Source organism: Callospermophilus lateralis, chromosome 9 (assembly GCF_048772815.1).
Source record: "Callospermophilus lateralis isolate mCalLat2 chromosome 9, mCalLat2.hap1, whole genome shotgun sequence".
Classification (NCBI taxonomy): Eukaryota; Metazoa; Chordata; class Mammalia; order Rodentia; family Sciuridae; genus Callospermophilus; species Callospermophilus lateralis.
In genome coordinates, this window is record NC_135313.1 from 84,443,624 (window position 1) to 84,470,679 (window position 27,056).

At 35.3% G+C, this 27,056-nt stretch overlaps 1 protein-coding gene across 2 annotated transcripts in view; it reads right to left on the reverse strand.

Annotated features, from left to right (window-relative positions):
- The window catches only part of Arhgap15 (Rho GTPase activating protein 15), a 599,265-nt gene that overhangs the window by 557,963 nt on the left and 14,246 nt on the right, over positions 1-27,056 (reverse strand). For both annotated transcript variants that reach the window (XM_076866113.2, XM_076866112.2), the window contains exon 2: positions 12,866-13,044. In XM_076866113.2, the coding sequence (XP_076722228.2) occupies positions 12,866-13,030 (165 nt within the window). In that variant the 5' untranslated portion in view covers positions 13,031-13,044. The remainder of the gene's footprint in view (positions 1-12,865; positions 13,045-27,056) is intronic.

Sequence of the window (27,056 nt, forward strand, 5' to 3'; positions counted from 1 at the left end):
AAAGTAAATGACAAGTAATTGGATGACTAGATGAATCTGAGTTGATTTAAATCTTGCATATTGTAAATTGTTAGTATCATTTCTCACTTTTTAAGGGTCTGGTGTGATTTTTTTCCCATCAGGGTTAGAGGTGCATTGCTTCACTTAAATACCAAGTAGCTTCTCATTGAGTTTTCAGAGCTATTTAACAAAACTCACAAAAGTTAAATCACAGATAACCCAGAATAAATAGAATATTTATAACTTGGTGACAAGAGAACACCATTTCCATAGATAGCCATAGTTATTTTTTAGTGTTATCTAAAAGGCAGCAAGATGTTTGTTAATTTATAATAACATGAGTCTAAAATTGAAATTAAACCCAAATGAGAAAATCTGAATAAGAAAATTCATCTTTAGCTACATAAGAAAGACTGTTTTTACACTATCAGTGAAATGTGGTAGAGACTACATTTCCAAATTTATGACTAACAACTGTCATCGTCTGAATTTCCAAAGATGTAACTAACAATTGTAGTCTTCTGAATTACCACATTATGCCCTCACCCCTGAACAGCCAGTCAATGATATGGTTTTAAGATGATCAATTCAAGACTTCAAGGTACAGTAATTTGCAAGAAGACCTCATGACTCCAACTGAAATCCTTCACGTTCAAAATTATAAAAACACCATTTCAGTTGATTTTTTAAAAATACCTGTAGGCATAATTGGGTTAGTAGAACAGTTGTTTATTTATAACCCCAACTTTAGAGCCATTAGCCCCCAAACAGGGTGTGAATAGTAGACACAAAGCCAATATTGACCTCTATAGGGAAAAGTCTTAAAACAGGTTTATGGAGCTCAGGTGAAAGGAAGTTTTCAGAGTTCTAGGTACATGTTAGTGATATTTTCCTTGTCAATTCCCGTAGCAATCAACCACATATAAGAGAAATAAAAACTATAAGGTCTCAATACTACATATTTTGTGCATGATCAAGAAATCATAAAGATCTTAAAGCATCCACCTTAGGCAGAGCTGTTACTTGACTTATTTTAATACCTGGTTGTTACTATATTTGGGGCCTCGCATGTCCAAGTAATTTGAATATATTACTCTTCAAAAGAGTTTTTTTCTTCCTGTTTTTCTCCTTGATAGAGTAAGTCTCCAGGTAGATCATAACACCAAATGAACCTATGTAGTCTGATCTCTCTGTCATGGTTAATGCTATCAGCTTTGTGTTAATGTAAGTACACTCTAGTATCATGGACACTAGTGTGTTTTAAGGAATGTGATGCCATTCTCCTTACATAGACCAGGGTAACACTGATGTTAGGGGCTACTATGGTGGCTTATAAATTATATCAGAACAACCCATGATCAATCCCAGAAAATTCTATAAGTCATGAGTACTAGTAACACAATGATCAGCCAACACCCAAAGAAAAGATCAAAGTAAATTTTTTAAAAGTCTAGAAATTGATGAAATTTTTGAATGCTCTGTAAATGTCTAAATTAGGTCTATGTTTTGTTACTGCAATGAAATTAAAAACATTCATAGATATTAAGTAAATGTATTAATGTTTCATTTTTACTCATAAAATTAATAAGATGTCTTATTCCAAACTCAGTCACGTTTATCATTCATTTGATAATGACTAAGGAAGGGAAACAAGAATGGAAGGGGTCTTACAAATTTAACCAGATTGAAGCACTAATAGCTTGACTTGCTACCAAAGAGAGTGTTTCAATACTCTGTGTGTACCCAGAAAGACAAAGCATAGGAAATGTGTCAAATTGTGCAAAAGAAGTCTTATAGAAGCATAAAATCAGATGAGATTTCCACAATTTTAAACTTAAAATACACACACAGAGCTTGTCATTTGAGATTTAACAACTCACAGAAATGCACCCTTCAGAAAGTGAAAAGAGAGTGAAGGTCTCTTATTTCACAGGCAGGTTTTAAACACTGTGTATGATATGTCTGACAAAATGCAAGTACATGATGTTAATATTAGTGTTGAGAGTGGGGAGGTGGTAGTGGCAGGGACAAAGATCAAGTGTAGGAAACACATGGCTAATTCAAGGACGTACCAGGACCAGGATTCTGCCTCACTTGAAGGTAACTTCCAAGGGAGCAGAGAAGCTTTTGGTTTTGTATTCCCAGCTTTCAAAATACTCTCTGACATAAAATAAGTGCCAATGAACATCTGCTAAATGAGTAAAATAATGGACAAATAGATGCATAGATGGAAACATTTAACCTGTTATCCTACTTTCCATACTGGAACTCTTAAATGAACACATATGGAGTAGCGTTGAGATGGTAATTATTCAGCAAACACAAAATTCAGGCAGTGACCTCAGGACATGCAACTTAGAGTAATGTTTACTAGGATCTATAAACTAAAAGAGGATGCAAGGATGAAAAGAACAACAGCAATGTTCCCTTAAAAACAGGTCTTTGTTAACTAGAGTGTGTTGTAGTTGTAGATGCAGATAAGAATTATAAGATTGTCACATTAATAATATGTGCAAAAGTGAAATTAGTTCATTAGAATTTCCAGACAAGAGATTTGTTCTCTCTTTCTCCTCCCTTTGCCCCCACCCCCTGTTTCATATTAAAATCATGGAGGTTAAGGATAGCACATCCAGGAATGTAAATTTCTTTCCTGTCTATTTGATCATGTGCTATTGGCATTAACACTGTCAATAATTCATGGTAAAAGAGGAAGTTGCCATGAAAGGTTACCTATTGTCAGGCTGTGATCAATAGGTAAGACCACATCGTGTGATGTATTGTCAAGTATCAGCCAGATTCACTTCCTCATGGATTTTATAAACAGTGGTAACTACACTTAGTTTGTCTAACCTGAGCTAAGCTCATTTATTCATTAACCTTTCACTGCTGATTAAAGAATATGCCTTGAGTACATTTTAAGTACAGAATATCAGCTCTTGCTATTTAATTTGTGTCATCTGGCAGTGGGCCTCTAGGTTTTGCCCCCTTGTTTTGATGTTAGAGTTTGTATTAGAGCAAACAAAACTGTCACTTTGTTTTCCTGTCTTCCTGTATCGGGTCACTTTGTGCTACATGATATGATCCAAGACAATTCGATGCAAGGAGACACATGTCCCTTCTCATTGGAAATACGAAGGCTGTAGCTTTCTTTTCCCCTGTGGGAAAGAAAGCAGGTCAGGTGTCCAAAAGTAGTGGAGGAAAGTTTGGTGTCATCATTATTCCTCTTCCTCCACAGAGATAATGTAAGAGCATAAGGCAAGAACAGCACTGGTTTCCTCATATAGAGATAAAAAGAGAGCAGCACTTTGATCATTTATGTTTAAGGTACCGTGGAAGGGCACTTACATAAAAACAAAACTACCATTTCTGAACACTGTCAAACATAATCTTCATCTAATAATATCCTGGAAACTCAGAAAAAAATGCTCATTTATTGAAATCAACTCTTAAGGGATAAATTAAAATGAAACATACGTAGCCATTTGGCTTCTTTGATTTAGGAAATGAAAGTATTTGATTCATTTCTTTTTAAATTTTTTTTATATTTTGAGTTCCTATATGACCTCTAAAATATTTTTATATGTACACACTTAAATTTGGTATTTTTTCATTTTATGGAATTTTTAAGATTTTGCCCAAATACTAAGATGTAAAATAACTCAGACAAAACCTAATGAGAACTCTATGTCAGCAAGTAAAACTTTATTCAGTGGTTTTTCCACATGGAAAAATGCACCAGATAGTATGAGAACAATAGTGACCATCAGAAGAAAAATTCTGGTGATTTTCCAGAGGGGGAAAAAAAGGATGCAGTATAATAATTCATAATAATAAGAAAGAAATACAGGAGAAAGAATAAAGTAACTCCAATATTCCTGTTTTCTTTTTTTCTCCATCTTTCTCAAAAGATTCAGTCCTTGTTTCTTGAGTACATAGTTTTTCTCTTAACTTTAGCACATTCTTAAAACTATCTGACCTAGTACAATCATTCATACTCTTACAACTCAAATCCCACATCTCTTCCCCCAATAAACTTACTGTCAGTGGATTGGAAATAAATAGGAATCATAAAAATCCTTCACCTCAAAGGAGAAGTGTAGGAGGTTGCATGTAAAGAAGATTGCATCAGGTCTGTGAGAGCACTACATTGCTACACAGTTGCTATTTATTTGCAACATGCATTAATGTACAAAATAATGCCTTAGCTTTCCATGTTGTTGTTTGGAGATGGTTCTGCTTCTCAGTTTTTAATATGCTCTTTGAAAACTGACATGTACTTTACCACATCTATTTAGGAACACAGGGATTCAAAAACTAGATAAAATACTTTCATGCTTCCCAACACAAACCTGAGAGGGTAATTAAACAGATGGTAACAATAAACGGAATCTGAACACATCAGGGACTGGAGTCCCCTAATAAAAGCCTTGCACACTGAAAGGAAGGAAAAGGGGGAAAAATGAAACAAAAACCCAAAACTCTGTGGTATTGCTCCAACAACCAACACCTTTATGTCTGTCCTGACCTCAGAAGCAGAGGCTAATCAACCACTTAAGGGTGGGTTTCCTTCCACCTAGAAGAGGGCACCTAGAGGTCTTCTGCACACTCTGAAGAGCAAGAAAGCAGTCACTGTATGACTCTCAAGGAATACAATTGCTCCTTGGGACTGCTTTCAAAGGCATCAATTTTGGACACACACATTTTCTAGCTATAAATCCACCATCATCACCCAACTTGATGGACCCATGGACCCTTTTGCAAATATCAAATCCTTTCAAGTCAGAGGACTTATGCATTTCTTCTAGCAGAGGTAAAAACCTAGTTATTAAAGATTTCTGTGATGACACACTATTCTAAATATTTTGTATTTCATTTGTGGCAATAGAATAATCTCCTATTTATTCTATTCTTGAAATATATTAGAATTCTACTTATTTCTCAGATCATAACATTGTCATTGTGTCCTGAAATAAATCTACAAAAGATCATTTGGGAAATCTTTGATATTACAACTTGCAAATATATTTATGTGTTTACTTTCTTATAATAGAAAAATAATTTAGATAGACATTATAAACATATACATCTCTATGTAGATATATGTATCCAAATACAGATATAGATAGGTATATATACTATCTATACAGATATAGAAATACATATAAACACATATATGAGTGTATATGTATATATATATATATGTATATATACACACACAAACATACTACATACACACAGAATCTATGTGAGAAAAGCTCTAATTATTAATGGAGGTTTTCAAAAATATTATTTTATTATCACACATTCAAAAATGTTGTTTTGCCATGACGCAAGGTGCTATAACTTAGGGGATGACTGAGTCAGTGTTTGCTCTTTTGTTTCTCACACTGTTTCAGTTCTCTGCCTCACTTGACAAGTTTGTTAGATGGCATTTATGAGAAACATTTAGTATCAGAACAACAGTGATTTAACTAGACAAACATAATGTGTTTTGGATTAATTCAGCTTGTAACGATGATCAATCAATTAAGAGACATTTGTGAAAATTGAGGCAAGTTAAAATTGGAAAAAGTTCAAAACAGAGACAACCTACATCAAATGCAAGCACCATTCTCCAGCCTAAAGATTATCTATTTGTACATGCACATCACCTTAAAACACTCTCCACTTTTAATTTTTGCATGTTGATACTTGATAAATATGAAAAGAATGTTCCCATATCTTTATACATTATACCTAAAATAACACATATTGCCTTGGTAGTTTGCCCTAAAAACTCTATTAATAATACTATGGTTTCAAAGTTATTTTGAGGATAGAGAGTATCATATGAATTAAATAAGAGACAGTGCAAATAATTTAGTGGGAAAGCATAGTTGCTGCCACTCAGAGTATTAGGTAACCTCTTTTAATTAGAATGTACACTTTTAGATTACTGATTATGAACATCGGGGGACTCAAGATTTCGATTCATCAGTAATTCTCCTTTATGTCTACACTAAGATGTTAAAATGAGACCTCTGGCTCTCACTCAGTGTTTCCGTCTTTACATGCTGGTGCTGAAGCTCTTTACCTGTAATCTCTAGTACTGCTCTGCCCCCTTGTGCTGCTAGGGTGAACTCAACAGAGAACAGTGCGCCTTACTCTTTGTACATGAACTACAGAAAAACCCCACTGTCACTTCTCACTTTTCTGGCAAGTTCAAGGTCAGTGTCTAGCTATTTTCAGCTCATCTCTTCTTGATCCATGCAGAGAAATGACAAGGTAACGTGATTTGGGGTCAGCTGTATTACAGGAACCGTTACATAAACGGAGAAAGTGAAAATCAATCCTAGCTGACAGTGACTTCGGGATAATCAGCGCTCACTGGATGCCTCTGTCAGCTCGACTGCATCAAACACCGTGTGACTTCTGTCAGATCTTTTTAATAAAACTATATTCTCACTTTCAGCAACCTAAATAAATGTTGCACTGGAGCTGAAATTTTTAAGACTCCATTAGCTCTCTAGATTTGTAAACTTCTAGCATTTCCTTGAAGAATCTCATGGGTGATACCTATTATCCCACCGTTTGATATTGACCTGAGGTTGAGGTATTGCTGTAAAACCTGCCACTCCTGGTGATCGATGTGAACTTTTCTAGTGACTGTTGCATCCTCCGCATTGAACTAAGCAGCACAGTCTCAACACAGCTCCTCCAATCATCCTCAGCCCTAACTCCTCTTTCCTCCTTGCTACCACAGCACTTAATCAATCACTTCTTGTTGGGGGATTAGGTTTCTTCCTCCTTTTTTAGTTGTGCATTGTTACTTTCCTTTTCATCTGTGTTCCCCACCCCCAGCACATTTTGCCCAAATACAGAATTTGAAAGGGAATATTGAACGAGAAGGTCCACATTAGTGGCATTCCTGCTGACAGCACCTGATATGTCAGTTTGGGGAAGGAGGTATTTTATCCCACCCACCTTGTGCTCCCTTGAAACTGTGAAGCATGAAGCACTCCATTGAAGTACAATTTACCATAATATTAGTTGTCAGTAAATTCAAAGACGGAACTCCTAAAGCTATAAAATGGATTAGAAGCAATTTAAAAAAGAATTAACAAACTCGAGTAAGAGTATACTGTCAACAAACAAATGCTCCATCATAGGACTGTAATTTGGAATTTTAATTACCCCTCTGCTCTGTAACAAAACAATGTCTGAACTGGCAGCGATTTGAATCTCTCACAGGTCATTGAGCATTCTAGTTAATTACTCTATGAATAGCCTGTTTTTCTCCCCTCTGGAAACACGTTTCTAATGGCAGTCAAGGTCTGACAAATGTGTCATCTACATAATTAGCTAGGAAGCAACACAAAACATTAAACATGCTTTGTGCCGACAACTATCAAAACATTTCATTTGTTGTCAATTATTCATTACTTTGTAGGTTCTGAAGGGGTTGTTATTATGGAAATAAGTCCAGATGCTAACAAGGTTAGAGTTTTGGATTCAAATTAGTAATCAGAGGACTAACTTTTAAAAAAATGTATCTCATGTACATTCAGCGCCATGTTCAATCAGTAGGAGATTATAAACAAATTTAGCTATGCTCAAGTTAAAATGGAAACCGCACAGCCACATAGATAAATTCAAGAGCCCTGGCTCATTCTTTGAACTAGACTCTACAGTATTGTTATAAACTTTCTGAACCTTTTGGCAAGTCCAATGTGTGCTTGGTAAATACAGTTTAAGATTTTGACAGGATGGTGTGTTGTTGGGTGACAAGGACAAGGAAGGAAATCTCTGGTGGGTTTTGAATCTTCTTCCCTAGGGCATACTGGGTACTAACAAACTTTTTCATCTACTCCTCAAAATGAATGCAAACTACTCTAAATTACTTACTTTAGGTAATCTTTGAATTTTGTGTTCATTTGTTGATATATTTTTGCTGTTTCTGAAGTCATGTTTCCTTCATTATTCTAATATTGTGTATAAATATTGTAAATTCTAATACTGCATATAAAACTAAATATTTTTCTTGTGAAAGCAGCACTCCTAATGTATAGAGAGGATATAAAAAGATTTTTCAACAGAATTGACCTCTCAGTGGCAAAGAAAATTGCAGTGGAAGACACATTATTGCGTAGTCATATCAGAGGCTTGGATCTATGGAGAGTCTCACTCCACTGTCCTCTAGCTTTTCCTTATAAACCAAAATGGCTTACAAATGTCATCTACAATAGTCCAATAAAGATTAGGAACAGAACACTGTCCTTACATTGATGAGATAAGAAAGATTTAACTGCAGAATGCAGCATGTAAGAACAGTTCATAAGGCTTGTTCTCAAATCAGAACAAAAAAACAGAATTCAAATTATATTTATGTGTGTGGAATTTACTTGAGATGATCAGTTTATTTTCTACATAATGTTTGATCAGATGCCTGCATCATAGAGCTAGATAAAAAGAAAAGAAAAAAAAAAACAAATTCTATCAGGGAAATCAAAAAGACCCGTTATCTACAGGGTGTGTAAAATATGTCAGGAAATAATTCTACCCTGAGTGCTGAGAATGCCCAGTTAATAAAAAAAGATCAGGCACTCGCTAAGAGAAAATAATTGTCGGTATCTATATTTTTCAAAGCAAAAAGGCAGTCACATCTTACACTAAATAGGACACATTAAAATAAGCTTTAATAATCTTTATGCAGAAGGAAACTAATCCATTTTCAGATCATGCGATCCACAGCAATAAAAGGAAATCATCAAACTAAAAACAATTTTAGAAATGGCTGCAGACTCTCATTTAATTAACATGCAACAGATCATATATTTATGAGGAAGTCAAAATATTTAGGAAGCCTATAATCCTGTAAGCCTTAATGTGGTATAAAAACAACAAATAAATGCAAAGTGTTACTGTTACACATGCCTGCCTGATCAATGGTTTTCACATATTGATCTATAAATGGAGTTGACAGTCTGTGTTGGCTGCACATTTTCCAAGCAGTGCTATTTTTGCACAAAACCAATACGGGCAATTACCTTTGTTTGAGATGCCAAGTCTTATCAATTCAATGTGATTTAGTGTCATTTTAATTAAATATCAGGATCCACTTCAGGACAATTTATACAAACAAAGCCTCAAACCTAACTATAAGCTTGATTTGGAGTAAACATGGACAAGCCCTACAATCTCATAATATTTCTCAAAAACTCTGCTAAACAGAAGGTTTGTATTTTTAGTAGCAATTTTTATGTCTGCCTTTTTGGCTAGCCACAACTTTGGCAAGTATCCTATAATCACAGAAGTAAGAAACAAAAGAAAATTGTTTCCTCTTTTTCCTGATAATGCATTAAAAAGAAAAATGAACAAACACAATCTGTTAATGGAAGTAAAAGGAGTCTTGTATGTTAACGTTTAGGAATGTCTTGACCTAAGTCTTTATCTGAACACCAATAAAAAGATATTTTCCTGTTCACGACGGCCATGAACGAAGTAATGCCCTTCTGTGGGTTTGCAAGAGGGAAACTGTGAATATTCATACATGTTGCTGCTTAAGACACCAGCATTAAATGCCTAAATTACTCCTGCCTGCAAATCCTATGTCTGCAGTTTCCTGATTTGGGCTACTTAAACTCTTCATTAATATCTATTCTACACTGTCTAGTAGGCTAGAGCCTCCCTCTTATAAATAACATCAAAGCACGTAAACCTTTCACATTAGCTATTTGCAGGATTGCACATTAGCCTTTTTAGCCCTTAAACAGGCGCACTTCACTTGCCCCATTTACTCGCAGTCAGCTGTCTGCTTTCTGTTCAACACATTCTGGTAAATAAGTCATTCACCTTTAAGAGGCCTCACTCTGGGGCTCAGGATGGGACAACAAATCACCAAGACCAAAGAGCTTCCTTCCCCACTGAATGCAGCTCTCCAGATCTCTCTTACTTGATAGGCAATTTTCTTACAAACCCTGTATTCTATATTTCCCACCTCTCAACATTTCCCAGGTAGCTAAGTAATCTCTTTGAAATTTGAAAAAAGCACTAATTAACCAAATAAAAATAAGTATTTGGTGTCTAAGGAAATGAGGGCTATCACCTATAAAATTTAAGGGAACACTAATACCTGTTTTACTGAAATGCTTTCCTGCAATGTTTCAAGTTATCAAAATTTATAAATTAAAAGTAAATTCACCTGTGTTTTTTTATAGTTCAGGCTTGAGTAAATGCTTATTCTGACATATCAAAATACTTATATTTAAAGGCTCTTAATGCCATATATGAATTTTATACTGTGTTCTAAGTATATAATCATGATAAAATATTTTTAATTGAACAAAATAAAAAAATTTCATAAGTGAATGACAAAGTGATTCAATCAACGTGATATCAGCATATTTAAACTCATTTTTGTAATAACACATCAATATGAATTATGTAATATAAGATTCTTGTGCATTGTAGAGTTGGATAAGTCTATATAAGACTTATACAATCATTATACTGGTGAACAAATTATATATAAGACATTTATCAAATAGGATGCAAAACATATGTATGGTCTGTAAGTATGCAATTTTATATAAATTTCTGTTACAACTAAGTGTGCTTCACATGAACACGGGCAGGTTAGAAGACATCTCTTCCCACTTCTCCTAAATTCAAAATCTCTTCCTTGACCTCACCCCATCACCCAACTTCTGAAAAAATCAAGTTCTTAGTTTAGCTTGAGCAGATAACTTTAACAGGCTTGTTTGAATAAATATGCCAAAATACTTTACATTCTGTCAGTATCTAGTCAGAAAATTGTGCATGGAAAAAGAGATGAAAAGAACTGAGACAGAAAGAAAATTAGTGCCATGGCAAGCTTTCAATACAGTATCTCTGAGCCAAGTTTTCTCGGTGAAATGACATATCCTCACTAAAATACCCCTTTTATATAATTATGCACTGAGCACACATAACCAAAAGTAACTTTTATTTTTGTTCCTTATCGAGGAATACATATTGCCCAGGCTAAGAATGCGGAAACAAAAGCTGGGATAATTATAGCTAATTTAACTTTGGAAAACTCTTATTCTCTAGCAGTCCAGCATACAACCCCCCAAACTAAAGTTATGTAACAAGGTAATATCAACAATGAGAAACTGCATGATAAAATCCTGCCCAAAAGTGAAAAATGCTAATTTTGTCTCATTTAGCAGCTGGATACAGAAATGCTCATTAGTTTTAAGAGGGTTAATCCTTTTAACTTTTGCATATTGATATGCCAATTATGCCTAATTGTACAAGAGGCATCAGTCAAGGTAATAGTGCATAAACACATGAAAGTTATTAAGTACATCCCAACATGTAATAAAGTAGGTGTTAATTGGTAGCTGAGTTCTGCGGGCTATTGAGGTGGATAATTCATTGAGAGATGGATCACTTGTAATTTCTCTCCATAATTCCTTTTGCAGTCTCATGCTGTGATGTTTTCATGCTTGTCAAAAACAACTGCGGCATAGTGCCTTTTGTTAAACACAGCCAATAAAATATGTTAGGCATCATTAAATATACTTAACTTTTAAACTTTTTCAAAGGTACAATTCTTACTGATAATATATAGAGAGAATCCAATAATTTACTCTAACCACTATCTCAAGCTTATACTTGAGGAACATTTTAGATGCTTTAAAAGTGAAGTCAACTAACAACAGTGTCATGCCTCCCAGCAGACAATACTTTTAAATGAGAAATTGAGTAAAGAAAAATGCATTTTCCATTAGTTACCTTATCTAAAGATGTATTTCTGATTCCCCCAATATAATCACTGGCTTCCTCTTGCTAAATGTGTCTACAACACCTGAGGAAAGAATGATTAAATTCATGTGTTCCTCAAGCTCCTGAGAGTACTCTGGGTTAATTCTGCACTTGAAATTCAAGTGAAAGATGGGGAATAAATATAATCTGTAGCATGCTAGTCAGCAAGTTTATCTCATTTAATAACTCAGTTAGGGAGCTGAATATTTCATAGGCCCCTACGATATTAACAGAACACTCAATTAATAGCTCACATGTTTCTGCAGGGTGACTGGGACTTACAGTCTGTCCCCAGCTAACCTATTTCTTGCTCTTGTTCTCACTGTGAGAAACAAAATAGATCTGGGGTCCAAAAGAGTGGCTAACATTGCATAAATAATTTTGTAACATCCTATGGCCTCAGCTGCAAGTTACCACCATTATGGAAGAAAATTAACCAGAGGAGACTCATCGCAATCAGTGGGTTTAGTGGCTCAGGATGTGTGCAGGGCCAGGGACACAATTGGCAGTAGAGTTCATCTCTAACTATTTTATTTCAAATCTTCCTAATGACACATTATCTAGACAGAATAGCTTCCTCTCCAAACCTTAACTAGCCACACCATTCCAATCGTGTAAGCCCATTCCAAATCCAATCACAATTTCCACTATCATATATTACTGGGAGATTTTAAGGAAAAGATTTTTCACATGTTTTCAAAGATTTTTTTTTCTCAGTTCATTCTTAGCTAATTTTAGCCTCTGGCTTTTCAACGTGATGTACTGTATTTGGAAGTACAAACACCACATGCTAGCATAACCTCATTATTTTTATGACACTGAAGCATGATAGTAGAAGCCCTTAAAATGAGTCAAAGGTGCTCTTCAGCCTAGCTCCAAATCCACTTTATCGCTTTGGATTAGACCCAGCTCTTCTCTTGCAACTGGGGATATTATTATGACTATAAGTAGGCAAGATAAAATGCATTACAAAAACAGTTTTCTCATGCACATTAGGAAAACAAATAAAACAAAGCTAATTAGCTTTAAAAATTCTGTATGATAAGGGAACTTGGGGTATTTGGAGCATTTGACTTACAGGTTCAGTGACCTTCCCAACATCGGTGAGGATCATGGATTTACTTTGGCTCAGCCGGTCGTGGTGGCTGTTGGCATTTTTTATTCTCATTTGCACAGCTCCTGTGCCTTGGTGGGTGGAATTCAGCATCTCCACAGAGGTATTAGAAGTTGTAGATTTCTGCATATTACAGTGTTATCCTGATAAAATATAAAAGCATTATATTATTCAAAATAGTTACTTTTCCATGAAAACTCTTGGTGGGTGCAAGTACCTATTAGGATATTAAAATTAAATAAAGGAGTCTCCACCTCTCTGAGTAGTAAATAGAAGGTAACTGCTTTGTAGTTATTTATTCAATGGGATTTTTATAGGTAGGTAGTACTGTAATGACAGAAGACTTCAGAAGTTTGTAGGCGGCCCACCCATATTCAGAATTCCTAGTTCTATTAAGAAATTTCTAATAGCATTGCGATATACTCATCCTTCTATATAGAAACCATGGTGTCCACTAATCACCTTGAGGACATTTTCTCTTCTCATTCATAATTTCACTGGTCTGTTACCCACTTTACACACAGGCATTACCACAAGCACCATTTTTTTGTTGAATCAAAACATGTATAAATCAGGTCAAATGTAAGAAACTAGAATTGGTGTCAGAGCAAAACAAAGAGATCTCACAGCCCTCACTTCCACTTCCAACATTCACAGGGGAAATTTAAATTCCTTCATCCACTGCCACCTGCCACCTGAAATAGATTTGCTAGCTTAGTGGGGCATAACATGAAGAATATGAAGAGAAAGAAAATCAACACTGGTATATATTTACATACGACACTGTTATATTTGTATATGTATATTTAAATATATAATAGTATATGTAATAGAAGGAGTATGATTTAGGCAAAAAAATTCAGTGTGGGCACACTTTAAATGAGCAGCAGTGAGGAAAATATGATTTACAAAAGAAAACAAAGGGAAATCCACTGTGGCAGCACTAGAAGAAGAGCTCTAGCTGCTTCCTCACATCCAGGGTCCTCTCCAACCATCATCCCTCCCCTAAAGTTCCTCAAGTGGACACATCATCTCACTAAAACACAAAATTTGCAATGAAACCACAGCTGATAATTACTAGAAGTGGACATTCATCTTTCCTGATTGTTGGCTCTAAGTCTTGCCTATATAGACTTTGTGTTCTCACTGAGCACCTGTGTACAGCATTGGGCAAAAGTGATTAGTCAGTTACAGAGGACAATAGAAACCAAAAGAATGATCATAATTTAAGAAGACAACCATACTGGTAGCCCTATTTTTGTTTAATGAAATATAAGGCAAGAATTGTTGTAATGGTCAAGGTAATTAGACACTAAAATAAATACAAAGTATTTTAATAGAAGGAAAGTGTTATAATTAATACCATCAGGCAATTGAATGGAAACTTAGAAAATAAGTTAATGTTTATTAGTTACTATGTGCTAAGCAATGTGTTCAATGATTTAATTATCATAAAACATCTATAAAACAGACATTCAACCCATACATTTATAGAGGTGAGAAATGAGGAATGGACAGACTAATAATTTCCCTAGGGACACTTTTAAGAAAGAGATATACATGCATGTATCATAATTTCAAAAAGGCTACCCAGAGAGACAAATTCTAGGCTATCTATAGAGTGAAAACTATAAACAATAAAAATGATTATTGATGCATACAAACCACATGGAGAAATGCAAACTCATTCTGAAGAGTGAATAAAGGCAGTCCAAAGAAGGAGATGGAAAAAAAAAAGGAAAATATTTATTCTGTACTTACATAGTATTCTAAAATAAATACACTAGCATGTGAGAAGGCTGACCAGTGATTTCTCAGGGATAGGGTAGAGGCAAGGATGGATTACCTTAAATCCAAGAAAATGTTCAGGGGTAATAAATATATCCATTATCTTAATTGTAGTGGTTTCCCAGCATATGCATACATTAAAATGAACAATTTGTACACTTTGAATACTTGCACTTTATAGTATTCAGTTACAATTTACAAAACTGTTTACAGGAAAATTGTTTTAGGAATTCCTTAACCAATTTATTTTGCTCTTACTTTCAGTTTTATGTGCTTAAATGAGTGATATAAAGTTTACCTAATTGAGTATAAAAGAGATTTTTTAAAAAGTATTAAATAAAAATATGAAGTAACAAATATAACATTTTAATTTATTCTAGAAAAGGTTCTTTTTTAAAAAAATAGAAAAATTTGGGCTCTCTTCTGAGTGCATTCAAGACTTTATCTTCCATATGACCCAATACATTCAAACTCTAAGTGTGGTGTTTTTATAATATTAGAGGTACTCGCTCAGGCTGAAGCCACTATCTTCTGACCAAGAGCATCAAGCCACCATATTTACATACCCGGGACATGTGCCATTTATAGGACATGTTGCTTCCTCTTCCTCTGAACAAATTTCAAGTGTCAAATATTTGCTTTCTTGTATTGATTCTATGATCAGCCCTGTAATTTGCTTGGTGATGTGTTACTGTTAAAAGGCAGGATTACTTACAAAGCCTCTTATCTGGCTTTCCTGACTGTGTTCTTGGGGACAGGCTGCAGAAAGATCTTCCTTTTTCAGAACTTTCTGTCAGGCTGATTTCTCTGCCCACCACAGTGTCAATGTTATTTTTCTTATCCTCCTCACTCTTTCCTCTAGCCATGATTTCCTTTTCCATCTGACCTCATTCTCACATTTAGCTGATATCCCACTGCACTATTTCTTCTTTTTATTCACTTTCCACACATAGTACATCATCTCCACTGGTCTGCAGGGATACATTCAAGAACCCCAGTGGATACCTGAAACTGTGGATAGTACTGAACTCTATATGTTCTAAGCTTTTTCCAGAATGTACATAACTATGATAAAGGTAATTTATACAGTAGACATACTGAATGATTACAATTATAATATATTATAATAAAAGTTATGCATTTATAGTTTCTCTCAGACTTTGTTGTTGTAGTATACTCACCATTTTTTCTTGTGATTATATGGGATGACACAATTGTCCAGGGTGATGAGAGGAAGCAAGGTGAATGGCATAGATATTGTGATGTAGCATTTGGCAACTACGCAAGGCTTGCTTGTACACTATAAAACTGCAGTCGTTGATGTGATAACAGAGGTGGCTCTAAGCAACTAATGGGAACGTAGCATAAAGAGTAAAGAGACACTGGATCAAAGGAGGAATCCCATTAGAGGAGAAAACAGAGTGAGCAACATAAAATTTCATCATGCTGTCTGAGCAGCACACAATTGAAAATTGTTTATTTCTGGAATTTTCCATTTAATATTTTCAAACCATTATTGACTGTGCATAACTGAAAGCACAGAAAGCAAAACCAAAGATAAGGGGAAACTACTATATTTTGTTCTACAATGCCATTCACTTGATACTCCTTCATAATTGTTCTTATGTTTTTTGTAATATTTGCAGGTTTCTAATTTTTACAGAGCATTATACTGCTCTGCAAAAATTAAGAAAAATGACGCAAAAACCCTTCATGAAGAGTCCAATCAACAGAAAAAAATTTATTCCTTCAATATTTATTAAAATTATCCTAAGTGGCAGGCACCATCAGATACTACTATCTTAGCATTTGAAAAATCATCTCTTTTTTTAACCAAATGCCCTTGAATTTGCTGAGGGCAACAGAGAAACAAATCAAAATTAAATGAGAATAAAATTGTGCCCAGATGAGAAGAGGAGCCATGGCATCCAACTTAGGTGGAACTGGGAAGTAAAGAGAGAGTCTAAAGTCTACAGGAGAAGATCAGATCATACTGGAGCTAAGTCAGGACAGGTGGGGCATTTTGGGTAGAAGGCTTGACAATGCAAAGGAGTGCCATTGACTGTGGTATTTATTATAAGCTAGCTATGAAAATGTCATAAAGGAAAAAATTTGTAAGAGAGAAGTTAAGGAAGAATGATCTGATGGAATTCATGGAGCACATGCTTTGGACTCTGTGTGGGTGAGTTTGGTCCTCCTGCTTGCCCCTTCTAGCTAAAGGACTGATTGAAAACACCCTACTTGTGATCCAACTGGTGCTATGAGAAACTGGTACTCTAGACTTCTAAGGGAGATAATATAGAAAGATGGCTCTCCTTGGCATAATGTACACATATCTCATTAAATTTATGGAGAAGCAAAACTCCACTGCAGGATAGAGGGAGATTCAGGAGGACAGAGAGAGGATAAAGGAGGATGGAAATGTGACAATATTAGAAGTAGTGGCTATGGTACTTGTGACTACTGTACTTGTGGGTTTAGAGACAACTTATTCTCATTCATTCTACTATGAACCTTTCATTGTAAGTAGATAGGGCTATTTCTGTGCCATATTTTGCATGTTGTATTTGAATCCTACATGGAGCCCTTTCTCTACACTTCTCAGTTTCTTGCTGTCTACATCCTAACCCTCTCTTTCCTCTACAAGGCCCCTTGTAGTCCCTTTCCATATCGGCTGCCAAAGCCCCACTCATTTGGGCTTCATCTCATCTACACAGATGAAATTTCCATCATCCATTCCTTATCTGTATCCTTTAAAAATATCCATCTTATCCATGAGTTACATAGATGTAATCATACTGATTTGACAACTTAATTCAATGTTATAAAAGATTAATCAGATGTCTGCTTAACTCTAAAAGAAAAATCTACCTAAATCTCAAACTGGAAACTCTTCTGGGTATATGGAAGAAAGTTCTCAAAGTAGAAGAGTCAATGAGTTTACTCTGTTAATGCCCTTAAGTAATGCTAAAGGAGGCAGCATGTGTGACTGGGGAATGAATATTAGCACTGCATTCTAGCAAATGATGCCTCCTGGGATTGGGTGATGTGGTATCCTGACACAGTGATCTTACATTTGAGTTTCATGAAATAAATTCATAGGAAACATACTGCATAGCAGAGCCTGCTCAATATTGACTCAGAAGAAACTCTCACACCCAGAGTCCATTTTGATTTAGCTCCCAATTCCTAGGAATGGCTATGCTTCCAAGAACATCTGTATCAATTTCAGGCTATACACAAAAGGGAAAGAAAAACTCCAATTCTGTGAGTCTTTAAGAGTGTTTCTGTATTAATCAAAAACATTCACAAAATATTAAATCATATGCTGTTGTTTCACCCACATTCCTCACTGACCCTCAGTTTTCTAGGGTTAGTAAAGTGGATTGTAAAATTAATATATGTTTATACTTACCTTTATGCAACTTGGTAACATGGGGTATATTGCTCAAGTTATATCAACTTTAAATTTTATTAGATCTGTCTACCTATTCAGTATTCCCTCCTGTTCTCTCTAGAACATGTCATACATTCATCATCATCATTATTGTTTTTGGTAAATACCATCAAAAAATTGATGCCTTGTATGTGTATATTCTTACAGGAGAGACTCAGAATATTGATGAATGACTAATGAAAATATTGAAGAATTCGCTTATTTTGCATGTGCCTAAAATAAACATTGATTTTAAAAACACTCCAAAAACAAAATGTCTGAGTTAGAAATTGAAATGTAAATCACTTAAGCCTAGCTTCACTGTTTCTCTAGACTTCCTGATTTTATATGTACTCAGAGAAGAGTAAGAATAGCCTGCAATATTGCACTAGTTCCACTTTCAATCCTGTTTTAAAAACAGGAAGCAGTTATGAGAGTGCACAGCATTAGAGCCACACAAACTTTGGCTCTGCGATAGATTTGGTTCAGTGGTATTCTGGGCTCCATTTCCACAGTCACACTGCAAATGCACAAACAGGAGTGAACATGATATTCCAACTAATCATAAATTTCATAGCTGTTCTGCCGATTATTTATTGCACTCTGTTAATTGCACTAAGGCTCCACAGCTTGCCCCTCTGAGTTTGAAAGTCTATTTTTGACATCTCTTTTTCATCAGCAGCATTAAAAGTCAAAGTGTATTGAGAAATTTTTGAGTTAAGAAAAAATAAATAGGCAGTTTCCTGGTTCAAACAGAGAAAACTGAGGCTCAGAAATATAGAGCTTCTTCCCCAAGCTGCCACAGCCTGCTCGAAGTAGTCCCAGGACAGCACCCAGAGCCTGAAGCCCCAGATATTCTTGGTTTTGTTATAGACTCCAAAATTAAGTGGAAACTATTCAGGGAAATATAAGATAAAAAGAATTTCAAAGAAAATCTGGCAGAGATCAGGGTGATGAAATGATCATGGAAGTCTTTCTATTTAATCATTTATAGCATTCCTGTGCTATTTAACAAAATAACAGAGACTTAATTAATGTTTGTTGAATATATAAATGAAAAACAAATATGGAAACTAGTTAATACCAGTATATGTAGCGTAACAAAAAGTGTCAATGAGTAAGTTTATTTCTTATTTTAAAAACATGTATAACTTATCCTTGACAATATTTTCAAGGTTCAATGAACTATGGATATTTTACAATATGTCAAAGGCAGAAAGAAGCAGTGTCTTTCATACATTATGAGACCAATATAAAGTGTTTTTAGAGATTTGTATAAGCTTTAAAAATGTAAAAATTCCATATTTCCATTTCAGAATAACCTTTATGTTTCTTTTTCATTACAAAAAAAAAAAAAAAATCCCCCTCGCAAAAAAACGAGCACATTTTTCACTGTCTTAGATTTTAGGAGGGTTATTTGTTTTGTCTTACTTGAGATTCAGGTTTCTTTAGGTACTTGATATTTTTAATCCAACTAGAAAAACTCTCTTACATGACATGGGCTTTGTAAGGAAAACTATATTGGAGGCAAGTGTTGAGGGTACCCCCAGAGAATTCCACTTTTAAGGGAATTATTTCAGGTTTTCACTGTAGCACAAGAGTCACATGGTTGCCCCAACCCCCAAGAGCCTTAGGTCCTCTCTCTAAATATGACACACCTCCATGCAATGTGATCCCATTCCTGTCTCTGCATGTGTGGGCAGGGCTCATTCTCCAAGTCTGCTAAGGGTTCATGGAAACTCCACAGACAAATATTATTTCTCAGAGAAATTCATTTCAATCCTCTGGAAAGATCTTATGTTGATCTGTGGTAGAGCAGAGTCTGTTTGTTCCCTTGTGGAAATGACTTGTGGCTGTGGTAGCTCCAGTAATGTGTGGCACAACCTTCGTGTCACGCTTTCCTGACAGGTCAGTAATTAACTTGCTTTGCAATTGTTTGCCGTCTCCACCACAGCAGCCATTTACCAAAATAACATTTTAATTTCAGTTTCCTTCCAGCTCACTTTCCTTTTCTTTTTCTCCCTGTGGCTTCTACATCTCTATTAAGTCTAATTTCCCCAGACCACTTCCATAAGCTGAGAGCGTACAATAAAACCCAGTTTCAAAAATGTCAAATATAATGAGAAAAGAAGATCACAGTAAAGGAATTTGACCATAGCCACCCCACTGGGTAACATTGTCTTTGACTGGGCAGGTGTTATATATAGGAAATGTGATAATAAGACTTTGCATTTATTTAACTTATATCAGGGGATCTGGGGGATAGGCTGCGTTTGCTGATAAAGTCTGGCAAGTCAGCTGCATGGATAAACTGCAATACAGTTATTGTCATTGCACCTAAATGGTGAAAATGACAAGTAAATTATATTTTGAATGTAGAAGTCCCTGCAAATTTGTGTGGTAGACAACCTTGATCTTCCTTAGCTCTTGATAACCTGTTGCCACCCCTGATTCTCTGGGCACCATAGCCTTTTAAACTCCATTCTATTGCAAGCAAAACAGCTGATTTTACATTTCAAATATGTATAGAGCCTCTACACTGAAAAATAGACTTACGACATCCCACAGGGTCTACAAAAATCTTTAAGAATCCTGTGGTAGAGTTAAACACAAGCAGGATTGTCTACTATGAAAACGGATAAAGATGAATGGAGAAAGGCCCTGGGCACAGTGAAAGTGACATTAGGCCTAAAGATGTAGAGGTGATGTTCGTTCTAGATGTACTATGAGAACTAGGACTCCAATAGGCAGAGAAGAGATAGCAAGAGCAGCACAGGACAAGGTTATCACAATTAAGGAAAACATGAGTGACTTTCTATATCACATGATATAATGGCATTTAGCTAGGTAGGAAATTTAGGGAAAGATGATCTATTAGGGCTGGATTAGAAAAGCCTTGTGATTCTTATTAAGGAATTGGAATTTTTATGTTATAGCTCCCAGAGAAATTTGAGGACCTTCTTTAAGGGATAATCCCTTTTCAAAAGATTTGGTGAAAAATGATCCATAAGAATGGATTTCCAATAACTGAGGCTGCATAATGAATATTACCCTGTTCATGGGAAATAAATATAATCCATAATAAATGTCACTGCATTTGTTTCTAAATACTAATCTTACAATAACAGCACCCTGTGATATGGAAACATATTCTAGAATTTTAGAAACCTCACTTTGAACATCCAGGTATGTGTTGATTATTTCTCATCACCAATCCCATGAAGAGAAAGATAAAGAAGTGACAGGAGTGACAACATATTTAAGATAAAAGGTACCAGGGTGCAACTGCATCTAATTAAGAAGATAAAAGACAAATGAAGTTAAGATTAGTGGAACTGCTTCTAAATTCCCCCTGATGATCAGGCAGGTAGGAAAACACTGAAAACCAAACAGGAACAGAATGCCTGTGCCCTTGTAATTACATTTAGGGAGAACAAGAAATTTTATGAAATGGTAATCTCCTTAAATTCAGAGGAGAACTGTAAGGGGCGTAAGTAATGCAATCTTCTCTCTGTTTCCTGTCAGTTTTGACCTAATCTAGCAAGAAATGCTGAGCCGTTTTCTGCCACTTGCATACAAGTATCAATTAAGGAAAAACAGGGTGACTATCTTAGGGCAGCGATGATAAAATGTCACTTAAGGAGAAACATCAGCTGTAGAACAAGCTGCTTGGCAGCCACAGCATAACAAAACACTAGCAAAACAAACAGCATCTCAAGATAGGGCCTGGGTCAGGCCTAATTCTTTGGTCTTTGTTGTACATGAACAAGTACAAAATGCACATTTTAAACTAAAAATTGTATTGTTTTCTTGGAATTTCTTGTTCTATGGTGATTTTTTTTCCCAAAAGGCTTGACTCAGTGGCAGAGTCCTTTTATCAAGCAGATTAAATCTAATCACCAATTGGTTGCAAGTACAATAGGTCCTATTGGCCTGCCCCAGGTTCAAATAAAGGGAAGTGGCATATTTCATAATTAGGGCTTCACAATAATTAACAGAATTCAGTAATTGGCATGGTCAAATATGGCTAACATTTGTTTCATTTAGAAAAATTTGTTATGGTATCTATTACTGTTTCCCTAATGCTGATTTCTCTAAACTCTGAATTGATTGAATTGAATTTTTAGTGCCAAGAGGGCCTGTCTGAGGATCAAAGAATAATGTTAAGAGTCCATTGTTGTGAAGAACAATGACGACACATTTACATAGAAATTTTCACAATATCTTCTTTGATATATTTAAAATTGTTATTTCATGCTCAATTATTTATGAATAAGATATTTTAAATAGCTTGTGTGGGGATGTGTTGGCATGCAGGTACATGCCTGCGTTTGTGCAAAAATTTCAATTAACCATTACAAACTGAACACACTAATGTAATAATAGCCAAGCCAAGAAGTACAATGCTGTCAGCACTCCAGAAGTCCATGCTCACACCACCAAGTGATACCATTAGTCTGTCATCTTAGTTATGCCTATTTTTTTAACCTTATATAAATGGAAAACTAAACTATGTACTTGCAGGGCTTATTTTATTCAAACTTTTATTTGTATAGATGACAACTATGCAGTATTTTCTTGCAAAGTGCATATACAAGACTTTTTCCTCATTTTCCTATTAGATTGTCTGCCCTTCTTAGCTTTTAGGAGTCTTCCAGATGCAAGTTATTTTTAATGCATATGTTGCAATAATTGTCTTTTCCAACTTGGGGGTTGCTTTTTCTCTCTCGATACATCTTTGTAAATAGAATTTCTTAATTTTAATATTGTTTGCTATATCATTCATTTCCTTTATGATTACTTTTTGTTTTCTAAAGAAATCTCTGCCTGAAATGCAAATCAAAATTATGTAGAGACGTCATTTTACTCCAGCTAAAATGGCAGGCATCAAGAATACAAATACTAATTAACTTTGGAGACATTTAGAGGAAAAGAAACACTTTTACACTTTTGGATGAATTATAAATTAGCATACCCACTATGAAAATCAGTATGGTGGTTCCTCAGAAGATGAGGAATTAAATCACCATATGACCCAGCTATACCACTTTTTGGTATTTATCCTAAAGAATTAAAGTCAGCACACTTTAGTGATAATGAATATCCATGTTTACAGTAGCACAATTCACAATAGCTAAACTATGGAACCAACCTAGGTGTCTGTCAATGGATGAAGAGATAATGAAGATGTGGTATATATACAATATGGGGTTTTATTTAGTCATAAAGAAGAATGAAATTATGTCATTTTCAGAAAAATAGATGGAACCTGAGGACATTATGTTAAGCAAAATAAGTCAAACTCAGAATGTTACGTGTCATATGTTTTCTCTTATATGTGGAAGGTCCAAAGAAAAAAGGAAAAGCAAGGTAGTAGGGTGGGTATCATGGATCAGTGAAGTAAAGGACAAGGAGCAGGGAGAGAGAAAAGAGGTGGGAAAAGGGAAATATTTGGGAATAATACTGACCCAAATATAATGTTAGTTTGTGTGCATGTATGAATATGTAAAAACAAATTCCACCATTATACACAATTATGAAGCACCAATAAAAATATGGAAAAGAAAAAATAAACACCTAAGTAATTCAAGGCTATAAAGACTTATTCCCATATTTTCTTCTAAATTACTTGCTATTTCAACTTTTTTTTATTATTGATTTTATTTTTTTAAATACACGACAGTGGAATGCATTACAATTCTTATTACACATACAGAGCACAATTTTTCATATCTTTGTATATAAAGTATTTTCACCCCAATTCATGTCTTTATGCACATACTTTTTGCATCACAATTCTTATTACACATATATACCACAATTTTTCATATCTCTGTTTGTATATAAAGTAGGTTGACAATCAATTCATGTCTTCAGACATGTACTTTGCATAATGATGTCCATCACATTCTACCATCCTTGCTAATCCCCTGCCTCCTTCTTTTTCCTTCCTCCCCTCTTCCCTAACTAGAATTCATCTATTCCTCCCATGTTCCCCCTCCCTACCCCACTATGAGTCAGCCTCCTTATATCAGAGAAAACATTCAGCATTTGTTTTTTGGGGATTGGCTAACTTCACTTACCATTATCTTCTCCAACACCATCCATTTATCTGCAAATGCCGTGATTTTATTCTCTTTTATTGCGAATAAAATTCCACTATGTATGTATACCACATTTTTTAATCTATTCATCCACTGAAGGGCATCTATGTTGGCTCCACAGTTTAGCTATTGTGAATTGTGCTGCTATAAACATTGATGTGGCTGTGTCCTTGTAGTATGCTATATTTAAATCCTTTGGATATAGTCGAAGGAGAGGGATAGCTGGGTCAAATGGTAGTTCCATTCCCAGATTTCCAAGGAATCTCCATACTGCTTTCCCTATTGGCTGTACCAATTGCAGTCCCACCAGCAGTGTATGAATGTACCTTTAATTTTAGAACTGTGATTCAACTAGAAATAATTTTGTGTTTGGTCTGATGTAGGGATTGCTTTCTTTCAATATTACTAATTCATTCATATATTTTTTTAAGTTTTAAGGACCTGTCACCTTTGCTGTTGTTTCAAGGTGGAAAGGAACAGTAACTGGCTCTCCATCTGAAGCGACCAGTTGCTAGAGAGGTTGCCTATCCACAAGTGGTGACAAGACAGGCAATGTGAAAGGTACCAATTGTGTCCAATGATTGCATAGATCTCTGGTTATAATCAGAGTAAATATTGGCAACTGAGAATTAAAATCGATTAGGAAGAGTTATCTAACAGGTAGGCAGAAACAGGTGATAATCTGGGAGCAGTGATACTGAGAAGTTCAGGTTTTGAAATTGCTGACAACTAGGAGATTTGTTGCAGAGTTCTCAATGCTGGCTATTTGTTCTATGTAAATAGCTACAAGGGACACTAATGATGGAAAGGTCAGACCTCAATCTTAGCAAGTAGAATGAGACAACAAATAACCAGGTTATCAACAGAAGAAGTTGTAGTCAGAGACAAAGCATTAAATGCCCAATGAGGAAGAAGAGGCCTACTGAAGTGCTGGGACTTGTAACTAAATTAAAAATGAACTTGATGTGCACATGAGCCAGACCAAAAGCCAGGGTCACTTGTTATAGTTTATTATTGAAACAACAAATTCTCATTTCACTGAAATTAGAGATTACTGTATGCTATTAGGACTTCTGGGAGTGAGGAACAGAAATAACTCAAATTTCATTGAAAATGAGTGCATGACTCTGGCGGTGAGAAGGAAGAAAGCCCCATAGCAGAGATTATAAATGGGCAAAGTATGAGACTTACCAATCACCTTCCACAGATACATTAGATCAGTAAGACTGAGGGTGGCCTGAGAAACGACATGTTTGAACATCACCTTTCAGTAACACAGATGAATCCTGGTTTTCTTTAAGTTATTATTTTTTTTAGAGAGAGAGAGAGAGAATTTTTTAATATTTATTTTTTAGTTTTCGGTAGACACAACATCTTTGTTTGCATGTGGTGTTGAGGATCGAACCCGGGCCTCACGCATGCCAGACGAGCGCGCTACCACTTGAGCCACATCCCCAGCCCCATCTTTAAGTTATTTTTATAGTTTATATAGTTTGTTTTTAGATATCTCCACTGTTCTAAAATTGTTGCTAATTAATTACTTTATGCTTTCTTTCTCTTTTTTTCCTCCTGTTTTTGGTGGTGCTGGGGATCCAGCCCAAGGCTTCATACATGCTAAGCACATGATCTACAGCTGAGCTATATTTCTAGCCCCAGAGTCTAATTTTTTAATGCCCACATCTACGAGGTTCCTTTTGTTCACATTGCTGCTCTAATTAAGTTTTCTGTGAAGGAGGCATTACTTTAGAATGTGCTGGGAGGGGACAGAAAGGCATACTTTTTGTTGGAAATAGTGAAAGGTAAGTGAGCAAGTAGTTAAGCAGCTAAGTGAATAGATACACAGACAGATAGGTACATGAAAATGATATTGAAGATATCCTACTTAAGATTAATTAAAATATGATGTTTAGCTCTCACAACAAACATCTTGTCCTATATATTGCTCCAAAATAATCATGGTCTTACCACAACAATCTATCATACCACTTTTAGTGTGAGTGCATTTTTACTTTTTTGTTGTTTATATCATACATTTGATAACTGTGAATAAAATAACATCCACTTAAACACCTGGAAAGCAATTCTCCTTAATTTTTTAAAAATTTTTTTAGTTGTAAATGGACACAATACCTTTATTTTATTTACTTATTTTTATATGGTTCTGAGGACTGAACATAGTGCCTCACGCATGCTAAGCAAGCACTCTACCACTGAACTACAACTCCAGCCCAAGTTCTCCTTATGAAAGACCAGAGGAAGTTTGGTATGAGGACAAGAAATTATACAAAATATTGCTTATGCAATCATTCTTTCAAGAAGCTAAGAATCTCAAAGTAATGAAAACTTATCTTCCAGTCTACCTTACTTACATTGAGAGTTTTTGACTGGTTTTGTATTCCTTCTCTTTGAAGATTCTCTACTATATTGTATGTTGTTCTTTGTATCCTAAAAATGTATCCTGTTGTTTGTAGGTAATAATAACTGAATGCTCTCTTCATGCTTTTAAGTCTCTTAAAGTGCTTCATTTGCATTATCAGGATCTTAATCCAGGAGTTATTTGGGAAGCTAGATCCTTCACTTAAACCAGTTTGATTTTCTTCAGTGTCCTCAAAGAAGATGATTTTTTAATTAATATTTTTATAAGTTATTTTTAAATATCTCCATTGTTATATTGTTACTAATGACTTTCGTGCTTCCCACCTCAACCTTTTTCTTTGTGGTCCTGGGAATCCAACCCAGGGTCTCACACATGGTAAGCACATACTCTACCACTGAACTACTTCCTCAGCCTTCTAGCCTCAAGATAGAAAATAGAAGAGGTGATGGT